This window comes from Alligator sinensis, unplaced genomic scaffold, assembly GCF_000455745.1.
Source record: "Alligator sinensis unplaced genomic scaffold, ASM45574v1 scaffold1243_1, whole genome shotgun sequence".
Classification (NCBI taxonomy): domain Eukaryota; kingdom Metazoa; phylum Chordata; order Crocodylia; family Alligatoridae; genus Alligator; species Alligator sinensis.
In genome coordinates, this window is record NW_005843499.1 from 76,182 (window position 1) to 90,786 (window position 14,605).

The 14,605-nt window shown below is 48.6% G+C and overlaps 1 protein-coding gene across 3 annotated transcripts; it reads left to right on the forward strand.

Moving 5' to 3' along the window:
* The first annotated feature begins 290 nt into the window (after positions 1-290).
* LOC102372280 (centrosome-associated protein CEP250-like) lies at positions 291-6,811 on the forward strand. Of its 3 annotated transcripts, XM_025195419.1 has the most exons (3): positions 291-712; positions 4,575-4,677; positions 5,062-6,811. In XM_025195419.1, exon 3 carries the CDS (start codon positions 5,071-5,073, stop codon positions 6,361-6,363), a length of 1,293 nt encoding a protein of 430 aa, XP_025051204.1. In that variant the 5' UTR covers positions 291-712; positions 4,575-4,677; positions 5,062-5,070; the 3' UTR covers positions 6,364-6,811. The 3 variants fall into 3 exon arrangements, with proteins under 3 accessions (XP_025051204.1, XP_006038902.1, XP_025051203.1); XM_006038840.3 differs by lacking the exon at positions 4,575-4,677; XM_025195418.1 differs by lacking the exons at positions 291-712; positions 4,575-4,677 and adding an exon at positions 1,433-1,519.
* Positions 6,812-14,605: the final 7,794 nt, after the last annotated feature.

Genomic DNA, 14,605 nt, shown 5'->3' on the forward strand with positions numbered 1-14,605 from the left:
TCAATGTTGTTTCCAGTCACTGATCTAACAGCTCTGCCTCACCCTGTTTTGACCTACCTCTATCTTTCACAATTAACAGACAGGATATAATTTTCAGCTTCCAAACACCAGATGTGATTTCAGCTTCATCTACTGGATTAGTCATCTCTCTGCTCTCACTTTCGTGTACTATTCCTTTAAGAAGGCTCACTGCCCTGGTAAGCAGAGCTTCCTGTAAGTTCATTTGCATGAGCAAAACTGCGCATGCGTAAAAAGGCCCTATTCATTAATAATTCACCAGCAAGGGAGGCTGATGCTGGCTACCGGATGCACTCAGTCTGAAAAAACTCATGTGACTTTGCCCTCCCAAGAAGATAAGCCTTTCTTGTCGCTGGGAGCTGGTAAGACAAAAAAGGAACTGAAAGTTTTTTGAGAGAGAGATCCAACAGCTGTGGTAAATCAGCATTTATCTATTGACTTCAATATGCTAATTTACCCCAGGTAGAGATCCTGCTTCCTTGATTCCTATAGAGTTGTCCTGGATTATATGATTTATATGATGTCCCTCTGCACTGGAAAGTGTTGCTTCACAGGAGTGCGCCGGTCCAGATCTCCAGCTACCATCAACCCACTGGACTTGCTGGGGTGGACCCCCAGTGTGGGTGAACATCGCTGAAGTCTGGGGAGTTACTTAGATTCACAGCAGCTGAGCATCTACCCCCCATATTTAGAGGTTAGTCTTCCTCTGACTTGTTTGTGCTTCTGTTTTTCCTGGGGATGATGTTCTTTTGAGTTGATGGGGATTTTGGGCCACCATTTAAATGCATGAAAACCCCTTCTGGTCTCGGCAAATCACAGGCCTAATGAAGTGGTTCTCAACCTTGTTCCACTTAAGGACCCCTGGCCTGGGAAAATGCCAATTTTTAGGTTTCATTAGTTTTTAAGTATGGAAGAATAGCCTGCTTTGTGTTACAAAGAACTCAGAAAAACCTCAACAGGGAAGGATTTTTTTTTTAACACTGCAGATTCCTCTTTGAGATCTCTGGGTTTACCTTGTGAATTGTAACGGGGCTAACATTGTGTGACACCTTTGAAAGGATCTCAGGGCACCCCAGGGTGCCAGAGCTCATCGGTTAAGTATTACTGGGCTAATGACAGGTTGAGCAATCAACTGAGAATTGAGGCTTGTGGTAGCAAACTGATGTAATTAGTCACATCCTCAGTGGGTGCCAATCAGCACTGCATTGGGTCTGCATTTGGGCAGCAGGGGTTGGACCTAGCCCATGCTCACACACCTGCCACTGACAGCCATGTGCACTGGGTTCCCAAATTCTGCAGCAGGCGATGTCCCACAAGCCCTGCCCCTGACGTGCAGCAGCCTGCTGGAGAGCGCTGGATGGCACAGTTCTGTGGGCTGGCTCCAACCCACAGGCCGTACGTTTGACACCTGTGCTGTAGACGGACCTGCAACTTCTGCAGATGGATGTGCGGCTCAAGGATAAGACCCTTAGGTCCCTTCATGACCCATCAATGACCCATGGTAGAGATCCTCTTCAAATTGTGGGACTGCCAGTGAGATGGATCTGCTTGCTGTTACATAGTCCAGTCAATCTAGCAGCACTAACCCCCCACTGTCTGAGGGGGTGTACAGAGTTACATTTTTTTGCATGATGGACCCCAGAAGTGCTCTACAGCCCTAACACAGCAAATGTTCACAGCTGCAGAGAGCTTTTAAAATGGCTGATTGCATGAAAATGTAACCCTGTAGTATCAGATAGGGGCACTCCAGGGCAGAGCTCGTTAGGGAAACTGTGTGTAGGTTTCCTGTGAGGGTTAATTTAGGAAAATCTCTGTCTCCTCCCTGAGCAGCTGGAGGTGGGAAGGGGAGGGAGCTACCCTGCTGGGGTCTTGCAGGAAGGCGGGCCAGGCCTGCAAGGCAGGGGGCTGTGTTTCCTCCCTCCCCCTGCCCAAGCTCTGGGTGCAGCAGCCCTGGCTGCTGCTGTCGAGATGCTCGTGCAGGGGGCAGGGGGAAGAGAGCTGACAATTGCCAGGTGTCAGTGCCCAAGCCAGCAGGAGGGGACAGTCCAGCAGCCTCCCAGGAGGCTGCCAAACCACCCCTCTCCCCAGCCCTGCCCTACCCCCTGCCTCCCACCAGCTGACAGGGACCCCCAGTCTATTAAGCTTCGAGTTTCTTTTTAACTGGAGAAAAATCTATGTTATGTTATATGTGATGAGTCACCTCACCATCTGCAACCCTGTTTTCAAATCCTAGATCCACCTGTGATATCCACAGAGACCCATTAAACACCAAAAAAGTGATCGAGGGGGTGGGGGGAAAAATGGAAGGAACTGGGAGAGCTGGTTTTAACCATGAGGCACTTTTCTTTCTGCCTGTGTTTCTGTCAGTCTTTCTGTTTTCCTGGTTTTACTTTTCACACATTTGTGTCTGGTGGGTATCAGGTCAGGTTTGCCTTCTACTGTAATTTACAGTAGAGGGTCCTACCTGCAATTGTTAATCCCCAGTGCTGGATGGCAGTTAAATAAGCTGGCAACCTCAATGACTCAAGTCCCAATGACTTGGCTCAGAAGAAAACTTTAGTGGAGGGTAGAGGTGCACTGATGCATAGGTCCCATATCAGATTGACACTGATATAAAGAAAATTGACAGTATTGCCAGTTGGCCTTTTGTGGCTGATATGGCCGATAATGTCACCGATAAATGCCCCATGCATGTGCACAGCCACGGCGCAGCATGCAGGCAGCCAGGAGGCAGCCTGGCAGTGTGGTGAGCAGCCAAGTCTGGGTGGTAATTCTGCTAGCAGCGAAGGGGCGGGAGGGTAGATTGAAGCCCCAGTGGTGAGGGAGGCAGTGGGGCTGGGGCTGGGGCACTGCACATCCAGGCTGGGATGAGGGAAGGAGCCATGAGTGGCTAGTCCAGGGAGTGTGGGGGGGTTGGACCAGCTTTACACACAGATTGGGGGGCATGCCCCCCCATGCCCTCCTGGGTCCGTGTAATGGAGGGAGTCACCCTGCTGTCCACCCACCCCTCCCCCAGGAGAGCCACTCCCAGCTCCATCCCATGCTTCGCCCCGGCTGTGCAGCCCCTGCCCCTGCCCTAGCCCCACTCCTTTCTTCACCATGGGTGCCTCTATCTGTCCCCACATGCCCCTTCCCTCCCCGCTCCCCCTTTCCCCCATAACAGACTTGCTAGCTGGACACTGCTGGGCTGCATATCAGCAATCAAATCGGTATTGGTTGATATGGCTCGTTAAAAATCGGCTATCAGTATCAGCCAAAAAAATCTCTATTGGTACACCCCTAGTGGAGGGTATTAGGCTTACCCTTGTTGGAGGAAATGTTGCCAAAAGGCTGGAGGACTGAGGTCCACTCCAAGATAGGGTAGACTAGGTTCTTTAGCTCTGGTTGGCGGCCAGTCCAGGAGTGGACCCCCCATAGATGGACAAATGGACAATCTCTGTCACTCCCAGTAGCTCCTGCAGCCAATCTGGTTCCAAATGTACTGGCTTTACTTTGGATTAAACCAGCAAGGCTGAGAGGGGGACACTGGTGTATGAGCAACCCAGTGTCTCCGTAGACACTGCTCAGGCTTTTGGGCCCTGGACAGATCACTCCAGCTTTGCAGAAATCAGATTGCATCACTGCTGCAGACAAAAAGCAAAAGATTGATCATGTATGATTACACCATTATCAAACTATCCAACTCTCAACTCCATTTTATTTTGTGGGTCTGCTCTGCACCTTCTGTCTTCAAATTACAAGCAGTGTTGGAATAGGCCAAACAATGCTGAGCAATGAAAGGTCCTTTGCATTGGCTTACTGCGATGTAAGAACTGACTGCAGGGGATGGGTATCTATCTCTACTCTGCCTTCTCCAGGAAAACAGACATTTTAGCTGTAGGGGGCTGGTAACCAAACAGCATATCACCTGAGAGGGGCCAAGGCTTACCAGGAGGGTGCCAGGACAAAAAGGACTGACAGATCTAAAAGGATAAGAAGTGAGTTTGATTTGGTAATCATTTTTATTGGAGCAGCTATAGAGCTGGGGGGAGATATCAGACAAACTTCTGGGCATAAAATACTCCTGCTTGGGCCTCCCAAAAGCTTGTCTAACATCTCTACTGACTCCATATTTGGCCCAATAAAAGTTATTACTAAACAAATTAGCTGCTGCCCTTTCCCTGGACTGGAGGGTGTGGGGGCTGACCTGTGGCATGGGTAGCCACTATGTGTGGCCTGTAGTAGATTGGGGAGGGGATGGGCATCATAGTGGCAGATAGGGAAGAGAGCAGAAAGCAGAGCAGCAGATTGGACAGGGAAACAGCAAGAAGCATAAAGAAGAGGAGCAGATCAGGCAGGGAGCACTGGGCTGGAAGCAAAAAGCTGAGGAGAGGGATCAGGCAGGGGAAGGGGAACAGAGTGGTGCTTGGGCAGGGCACAGAGCTACTTTGTGGCACACCTACTAAAAAGGTTGGCTCCCACTGCTCTTGACCATCCTAACAACTCTAGTGAAAAGGGTAATGTCAGCTGAGTATCTGCCTGTTCATTTCTTTTGTTTCATTATGACCTGATGGAAGGAGAAAGGAAGGTCTTGGGACTCTGAAGACATTGATCAAAATTTGGAGAACCCTCAAGGACAGTGGACTAACTGAATATGGGATTTGCCTTATTTTTGCCAAGGTCTGTGTGACTTCTAGGATCACAGCATGTGGTTTAGAAACACTTCTACAGTCTTCATCGCTTGCTTTTGTTGTCCCCCCTCCCCCTCCATTGAGGGTTAAACTGTAGACCAGCAGACCCATGACACAGGAGCTCTGGGGAGGGTGAGTTTAAGATAATCAGAGTGGATGTTGTGGGGTTCAGGATCAGTCTTTCAGCTTGGACAGTTGGATGCCACTACCAGGCAAGAGTGTAAGAGTAGTGATATGCTCCCTGAGAGAGAGTCTGGGAGCAGATATAGATATCTGCACTGCTAAGATTGGGTCGGATTAAAACAATGCAGAATCCTGTGATTGAGTATCCAGCAAATGGAGCTTCATGTCATGACTTCTCTCTGTTTTGCAGAGCTACACAATGGCGACTGAAATGAAACAGGCTCAAGCTGTAGCAAAACTGGAGGTGAACCACCAAGAAGTAGACCAGCTGGGAGAGAAGTTTGAGCTGCTGATGGAGCCCAAAGCCAACTGGGAGAAATTCCTCATGCCAGCACCCATTTCTGTTGCCACCCTGGGAGAACTGGTGATCAAGTCCATGGAGGAGGATGACTTCCATTTCTCCAAGGACTTCCCCAAGGAAAGGCTGAAGTACATGAAAGGAACAGAGACCTTCAGGACTTGTCTGTATGAAGTGAGTCAACGAGGATGGAAAGCCTTCAACAATGCCAATAGCAACACAGACATGATCAACGTGTGGTTTGAATGCTTCTCAGAGATGATGGAAGGAGTTATCCAGGGGGCTCTGGTAGGAAGGGATGAGCTCCAGACTGACAGAGAGGAAGCTGAGGCCTGCAAGTCCACCGCTCAGGAGACCAAGGAGCAGTTCTTGGACTCAGTAAATTACCTCCAGGAACTGCTGCAAGTTTGGTCTAAGGCCAAGTTAAGCTTTAATGAACAGTTAAAGGCTGTGCAGAAAGAATGGGAGCAGGCTACAGGGCAGGAGAAAAGAATAAAGCAGGATGTCACCCATGCAAAGAAGAACCAAGTGTGGCAGGAAAAGCAGGAGGAAGCAGCTATCAGTCAGTTGAAGGCCATCCGGACCTCCTGTCCCTTGGCTATGAAGGAAGAAGACAACTCAGAAATAGAGCAACATAGGAAAAGACTGGTAGACATCCAGGAGAGGTATGAGGGCAGCTGTGAAACCCTCATTCAGCTGACAGAGACACGCAAGGAAACTGAGAAAACCAGAATGAAACTTGAGTTTGCAGAAAGGGAGTTGGAGGCCAAGGTTGTCTCTCTGGGCCATGGACTGGAGGCACTAGGGAAGGTGAAGGAGCAGTGGGAGAAGATGGTGAGTTTCTTCCAGATGATCTCCCACTTGATAGACTCCTGCCTCAACTGGATCAAGGACTATTTAGGTTCTGCTGAAGACAAACAGCACATCAACCAGGCGTTTGAAGCTTTCAGTGTGGCTCACCTGGGACAGGTGATGTCAGAGACCTACACCAAGATAAATGGGAAGAGCCCATCTGTTCTCAGCCAAGCAAAAGAAATCCTCTGCCTGGACTGTTCTGATGCTCATTTCAGCTCTAAGAAAGCGGAGCTAGACAAAGCCTGTGAGGCCCAGAAGGCCCAATCCCACCTGGTGCTGGAAATGAGGGAAAAATTTAAAAAGAAGTTAAGTAAAGTGGAGGAGAAGATCAAGAGGTAAAAGCTCACACTAACCTCATGAGAAGGAGATGAAGGTTTGTGTCCCAATCGGGTCTGAGCTACTGGCCCAAACCAGGCAGAGCTTCACAATCAAGCAACTGAAAGTTTCCACCTCTTCCTTCTGGATTATTTTCTTCCCAAGTAGTTGCTCTCTCAAAGCTCCTCCTCCATGAAAGTTGTGTTCATTTCCACACCAACTCTCTTGGGATACAGGAACTAGAGGGCCCCCAAGGTTTCATCTCATCTACTCCTGTCAATACCCATTGCTGAATTGTTCCATTCAGGCTATAGGTTTTAGCTTTCAGTGCCCCAGGGGATGCAATTCCCATTCATAGATGTTAGGGTCGGAAGGGACCTCAATAGATCATCGAGTCCGACCCCCTGCATAGGCAGGAAAGAGTTCTGGGTCTAGATGACCCCAGCTAGATGCCTATCTAACCTCCTCCTGAAGACCCCCAGGGGAGGGGAGAGCACCACCTCCCTTGGGAGCCCGTTCCAGACCTTGGCCACTCGAACTGTGAAGAAGTTCTTCCTAATGTCCAATCTAAATCTGCTCTCTGCTAGCTTGTGGCCATTATTTCTTGTAACCCCCGGGGGCGCCTTGGTGAATAAAAACTCACCAAGTCTCCTCTCAACCTGCTCTTGCGGAGGCTGAAAAGGTCCAGGTTCTCTAGTCTCTCCTCGTGGGGCTTGGTCTGCAGGCCCTTAACCATACGAGTGGCCCTTCTCTGGACCCTCTCCAGGTTATCTGCATCCCTCTTGAAGTGCGGCGCCCAGAATTGCACGCAGTACTCCAACTGCGGTCTGACCAGCGCCCGATAGAGGGGAAGTATCACCTCCTTGGATCTATTTGTTATGCATCTGCTGATGCATGATAAAGTGCCATTCGTTTTCTTCTCAGTCAGAGGACCCATCAAAGATAGCAGCCTCCACATCTCTTCCCAAAAGCAAGATGGGAACTGGGGGCCACAATCCAAAATGATATAATTTGGAAGACTGTAACTGAAAAACATGTTATACTAGAGAACTGACCATAGTCCTTGCAGATGGAAGCTGGACACAGGGCAGGAAATAGGTCGTTTTTGATCATGTCTCCATGAGATGCTGACTGCACAGTTGTTACTGCACCGTCATTCAGTACTTGTATAAACAAGTACTAAATGATGGTGCAGTAACCAGAGTTACTGTGCAGTAGCATCACCAGATGGCTTTTAGGTGATGCTGACTGAGCAGTAGCTGACTGCTCCATGTCACGCTTCCTACCATACAACGCTATTGCACAGTAGTAACAAGCTACTGTGCAGTCAGCATCTCGTGTAGATGCAGCCTTTGTTAACCTGTCTACCATGGCAATAATGGTATCCTAGCCCTTGGAGGTTCATAGCTCCACTTTAAGTCCATGGTAATAGGAGCTGAAGGGCTTGAGGGTATTTCTGTGGGTATGAAGAGCTTGAAAGATTCCTGAAGGGGAGTCTTGTGGAATCCCTTGCCTCAGCAGATAGCCTAGCCACGTTCAAAAAGGGAGTGGGTAAAAACATGGAGGAAAGATCTAATCATTGCTGTTGAACAGAACAGTTGGAGATGTGTCCTCTGGCATCTCTAACCCAATAACTGGTGGATGACAGGGAGGGTATTGAATAGGGCATAGATCACTCTAGAAACATCTGGTTCACTGATCTCTGTGTACAGCCACTGTCAGAGACAGGAGACTGCACTAGATGGACCACTGCTCTGACCCAATATGGCATTTCTTATGCTCTTGTGTCTTGGGGTAGCTGCAGAAAATGCAGGATCGGACCCAAGTTCATAGAGAGGTCCTCATCCAGGGTCACCAGGATGACAGGACTGTATCAAAAGTGTTCTTCTTTTGGCCAAAGTGCTCTTTCTCAAAGTGTATTGTGTTACTCTCAGAGTGTTCCCAGACAGAGGGATCCTTCAGGGAGGTACCATCAGTGCTGTGGACACAAGAGTTCTTCTTTTCAGATATAGGGAAGTCTCAAGGAACTCTGATGCTCTTGTATGGGCATCTGGAGTCACTGGACATAGTTCTACAAGGGAACCTCTGAAGTGGGATTGTATTTGGGGCAGCTGGGTCTGGTCTGGGCTCTTGTGTATAATACTTACCCTTCTGAGACAAGGAATCCACTTTTCCATGTTTCCTCTGTAGCCAGTACATTACTGTAAATAAAAAGCAGAAAAGGAAGAGGACCCAGCATCATTGATGAGCATCCATTGATGAGAAAATCATAACCGGGGTGGGGGCACCAATCAGATTGCTCCTTCACTTAGATGGACTTGTTAATCAATGAATCGGTTTAATTTTTTTTGCAGATCCCCCGTGCCCCTCCCCTCCCCCCGAGTCAAAGTGTAATTGGAAACCTGGTTATCAGTGAGGTGTTCCAGGGAGTACATGAGGAAATGTAAGTGGCATTGGTTGAAAAAGCCACATGATACTTCTCTGAAACCATTATACCCCTCAGGTATGGGTAGTCAAGGTATTACATTAGTACTGGAAGCAAAAAGGGTATTCTGGACAGTGTTAGACTCCCTGATCTGGGATGGCAAATCTTGATTTTCTTCCTGTAGTTGGTTTACCAGGGCATGGTAGCTCTGAGTTGCCAGCTATAGGTGGGCAACATGTCCAGAGATTGCATGTGGTCTCAGACAACTGGAATACAGTGGATTTGTAGGCACCTGTAGCAGTCAGTCTTACTGGATTGCAGCAAGCCATGATTTTACTGGAGTGAAAGCCAAGGTCAAATCCAGGTATCAAGCTGAGGGTTGAGATGAAATCGTGGTCAAAGCAAGCAGTAGATCAGGGCCAGGACAGCCAGTAGAGGGACAGGAGCAAGCATGAGGGTCCAAGGGCCAAGGCACTACAGGAAGTGGGCAGGTTTCATAGCCTTCCCAGGTCCCCCAGTTGTCTCAGGCTGAGTTGGGGCTGGCATGGTGCTATGGTGTAGGTTTCTTCCTGTGGGTGTGGAAGAAGTGGGGTCAAATCCTGGGGGTTGTGACTCTGCATTCTGTAGCACTGATCCAATAAATCAGTTATGACTGCTATGAAGCCAGGTACCTGGTGTTATCTATCTGTAATAGATTGCTCAAAACCAGGCTTGGATCCCTCTGTACTCAACCACTTCTGTTCTGGGCCCTTTGGCCTCAGGTTCACAGGTTACCTATTGCAAATGAGCTGTGATGGGACGTGCATCGGGCCTCACTCTGCTCAGGGCAATGGGAGCCCAGGATCTCAAGAGTATCATACAGAAGTAGGGTGGGAAGGGACCTCCAGAGGCCATGTAGTTCACCCCCCTGCCTGAGGCAAGATCAGTCTTATCCAAACTACCCTATACAGACAAATTAATTGCCTAACCTCTTAGCAAAACTATACAGTCAACTCTGACACAACAGAAGTCATAATGCCCTAACCTGCATCAGGTAAAGCAGTGGGAGCCACAGTGGTCAATGTCCTGCAGCTGCAGATGTTGTTAATATATGCTTAGGAGATCCCAGGAAGAGGACCTCATTCCCACCTACAGACAGTCCATAACAACCTGGGTGTGGGGTAAAATTCCTTCCTGACCCTAAATATGGTGATTGGTCTGACCCTGAGCAGAGGGGAAAGACCCTCTGGCCAGGAACCTCTGGGCTTTAGTCCCAGCAGGAGCACCGGCACAGCCCAGTATGAATCCCCAGCATTGGCTGCAGCCAACATCTAACGCATCTGAGGAAGGTGAAGTCTCCCATGCCCCACCCCCACGACATGTGAAACAGGAGGAGGGGAAAAAATTCCTTCCAGGCCCCATGTGAAAACCAGTTATGTAAAATACCACCCCCCTTTTTTTTCTCGCACAGCCTAGGCCTGATAGGTCTGTGTCTGGTTTTCTTTGGAAATGACGGTAAGTTTCCCCTGTGTGATCATTGTTGCCACCTTGCCACTTTGGGTGACCCTGAATGACCAGGGTAAGGCCAGTGTCCCTGGGAAGGACCAACTGGCCTACCAGCACCTTGGAGATAAAAAAGAAACCATCAATCTCCAGGGTTTCCAGTCCAGTACTTCCCTTGAAAGAAGTTGTCACTTGAAAGCTCAAGACATCACAGGAAATATTTCTGATTGCAGTCACAGTTTACCACCCACTCTCCTGACCCCAAGGACCCAAGGCTCTTTCGAAGCATCTGAAATTCGGAATACCTCGGGCCCCTCTGCTAACCATCTGCAGTCATGGGAGGTATAGGATTTTGAAAAGGGGGGTGCATGTGGTGTGATGCATCATCACATAGAACATGAAACATTTTTCTCTCGATAAAAAGGGAACTAGACACTTTGCTAGGGGCACAGGGCTGTATTATTTCATTTAAGATCAAGGAAAACAAAAATAGAGAATGTTACTGGAATATGCATTCATTTGCTATTTCTGTCTGTCCCCTCATGGACAAAGCCTCATTCACAAGACTCTGACTCCGCAGCCGTCCTAACTGCCAGTCCATCTTCCCACAGTCCTACTTTCCAGACTCTTACCCCTTCCATAGCCTTGAGTGTCCCCTCACAAAGCATGCCCTGTTGCCATGGGCAGATGTAAGATTTTGAAATGGGGGTATAGAATGGACCATGCAGTGGAAAGAAAGATGGCTGGATCATTGGTTGCCAATGGCTTGATGTCTAGTTGGCAGCTGGTATCAAGTGCAGTGCCCCAGCGGTTGCTCCTGGGCCTGATTTTGTTCAATATCTTCATTAATAATCTGGAAGATGGCATGGAGTGCACCCTCAGCAAGTTTGTGGATGACACCAAGGTGAGGGGAGTAGTAGATACACTGGAGGGTAGGACTAGGATTCAGGGACCTTGACAAAATGGAGGATTGGACCAAAAGAAATCTCATGAAGTTCAACAAGAAGAAGTTCAAAGTCCTGCGCTTAGGATGAAACAATCCCATGTACCGGTGCAGGCTGGGGGCTGATTGGCTAAGCAGCAGCTCGCAAAAAAGGACCTGGGGGCTACACTGGACAATAAGCTGAATATGAGCCAACAGTGTGCCCCTGTTGCTAAGACTAACCACATACTGGGCTGCATTACTAGGAGTGTTGCCAGCGGCCCAAGGGAAGTGCTTCTTTCCCTCTATTTGGCACTGATGAGGCCACATCTGGAGTACTGTGTCCAGTTTTGGGTACCCTACTGCAGAAAGGATACGGACAAATTGGAGATAGTCCAGTGGAGGGCAATGAAAATGGTTTGGGGGCTGGGACATATGGCTAATGAGGAGAAGCTGAGGGAACTGGGCTTATTGAATTTGGAGAAGAGAAGACTGAGGGGGGATTTAATAAGTTTAAGTTAGACATTACAAAAAAATTTCACTAGCAGGGTAGTAAGCACTGGAACAGACTATGAAGAAACCCTGCTTTTTGGCTGCCCCCCTGCTCTGAGTCTGCCCAGCCCCACTCTGTTTTCAAACTCTGGCTGCTGGATCCACCTGGGCAAGCTAAGTGACTGGCTTGTAAAAATTCCAGGGGGAGAGGGGAGCTCGCTTTTCCTTTGTCCTGAGTTTCCCGCTGAACAACCTGTGCGACACTGGTCGCTCCACCTGGGGATGCTGGTGACTTTTACAAGGATTGGTCTGCATCATCTGGGTTCAAACAATGCTTGTTTCTGGTTGGAGCGAGGTGATCAGGCCAGAAAAGTTATTTAAAGGTCAGGTCACCTGGTCTGAGGGGGCGTCCAGCAGACATTTTTCTGGAAACACACAGAAGCTTGGGCCTCCAGAATCCTCTGGGTGTATCTGTAAGTAGCCTACTTGAAATTTATCCAGTAAGGTAGGGTAATGTATCTTTAGCTGCATGTAAAAAGGGCCAACAAGCCCATTATGTTTTGCTCGAGGCGTTTTTCTCTAAAATCTCTTTGCTCTATCACCCCCCATTCTCTCTCTCGCTCTCTCCAACCATTAATCCTATCTGTTACAGCTTGCATGGCTATGAGTTCTTGAGATAGGAAGGGAGTGACCAGCCTTTTTGCTCTTTTTGCTTGGCTGAGCTGAGGAGAGTTTAACACAGTCCCACCTGAGTTTATTCTGGGTGGCTCCAGGCCATAAGAAGCACCCAGAGAGATTACCAAGGGCCAAAACACCCCTGAGGTCTGCTGGGTCTCTATACCCTGGGCTGCGCAGAACCCTGAGACCAGAGCCTGGGTGGTGGCAGCGACTAACCCAGGCTTGTGGGTGTCCTCCAGGAAGGGGGTCAGCCAAGCGTAGATGCCCCCAGGGAGACACCTGAACTGTGATTTTGGTTGGGCACAGGAAGGCAGGTGGCTCAGTGTAGTAGCACCCCTTACTGTTCCGTCACACAGGCTACCCATCTCCATCCTTAGAGGTTTTTAAGATCCTGGTAGACAAAGCCTTGGCTAGGATGATTTAGTAGGGGCTGGTCCTTCTTTGAGCAGGGGGTTGGACTAGGTGACTTCTTGATGTCCTTTCCAACCCTGATTTTCTATGATTTTGTGTTGCAGTTTTATACATCTTGAGAGCAAATGGGCATGATGATGCCATAACAACCCTGAATCATGGAAAAGTAGGGTTGAAAGGGACTTCAGGCAGTCTCTTTTGTCCAATTCCCTGCTTACTGTCTATACCATAGAAGCATAGGGTTAGAAGAGACCATAAAGGCATGGGCATATCTAGGATGTTGACAAGGGGGGTGTAGATGGCCTGGTACATCACGATATAGAGCTCAAGACACTTTTTTCTCTAGGCAAAAAAAACCCTAGAAGCTTTGCTAATGTGCTAAGGGCTTACAGCTGTGTTATTTGGGTTATGATTCAGGCAAAAATCTTTAATGGAACATGAATTAATTTGCTATTTCATAAATTATGTACAAAACTAAAAGTAAGTAGGCATAAATAATCAAAAGCTGTCATTTTATTAGTCCTGTAGCCATTCAAATGAAATGTCCATCTCTTTCTGATTCATAAAGCACAATCTAGCCTTCTGGAGCATCTTGACAATGCCTCCAATTCTTCCCTGAAAATTATTTCCACCCCTGAATTGATGTTCACCGAAGTTAAAATGTCCATCCCTGAATTCATGTCTTTTGCTGGGTTAAAAACAGGGTGCAGGACTGTGAAATAGTATTTGGTGATAAGGAGCAGCTCAGAGACAGCAGAATTGCAGAAGAAGGGTGCAAGTATGGAAGACTATTAAAAAGGAGACAGGGTCCTTAACACTTGTGGAATAAAGGGATTAGAAGAGTGCTTCCCAAACTTTTCCTCAGTATAACCCCATGCATGGCCCCATTTCCTCAGCATGACCCCATTTCCTGAGCAGAGCCCCTCGCTCCTAACCCACAGCCCCCTACCCCTGTGACCCCATCCACTGATGTTGCGACCCCCATTTGGGAGCTGCTGGATTAGAAGGAAGCAGGTTGACTATAATGAGCCATGAAGCCAATTGATTCCCTCAGTGCTGCCTGACTAGAAATGCTGCTGCTACTGCAGGCAGTTGGTTTTAAATGCTAGGTAGAGGAGGAATGAAAGTGGGGTACAACTGCACCATTTCACCCACCTGGATCTGTCCATGGCTGCAGCTAGAAGCATTGGCCACACACCTGGGGCCTGCCCTGGCTAGAAAATCCCTGCTCCAGGGCAAAGCAAAGCACAGGTGAGACAAGTTAGGAAAATATTTCAGGTAGATGCAGGTTGGCTTGTACATGCCAAGGCAGGATGTCCGACACCTGTATCCAAAGCAGTTGGCAACAGCCTCAGTCAGAGACAGGCCTGGGCAGATGCCTGGGCAGGCGTCTTTGGCTAATGGGTTTTTTCTTCCTCTGTAGTAGGGGCACAGCCCTCTTCTTTGGAGCTCTCCAGGGCATGTTAACAAAACTTGCAGCAGCTGGACACTGCCAGCCCTCACCCCCTTCTTTACGTGGGACAGGTTTGCATGCTCTGCAGGGCTTTGGGCAATGGGCCCTGTGGTTGTGCAACAGGGGTGATTGTGTGCTATTAGGAACAGGTCAGACAAGGACGTGTCTGGGGTAGTTTGCATAGGGATGATCCTGCCTCAAGCAGGGGATTGGGCTAGACGCAACCACCAGAGATCCCTTCCAGACCTACATTTCTGTGACTCTGTACACTTTCTTCCTCCAATTACAACAGCCTCAAATACTCCCTTGCAGCTCATCTGCCCATCTCCAGAGCCAAATACACAATACAGTAATGACAAGCAAAAGAATAGCAATAATAATGTAGGGTACCTTCAGATCTGAC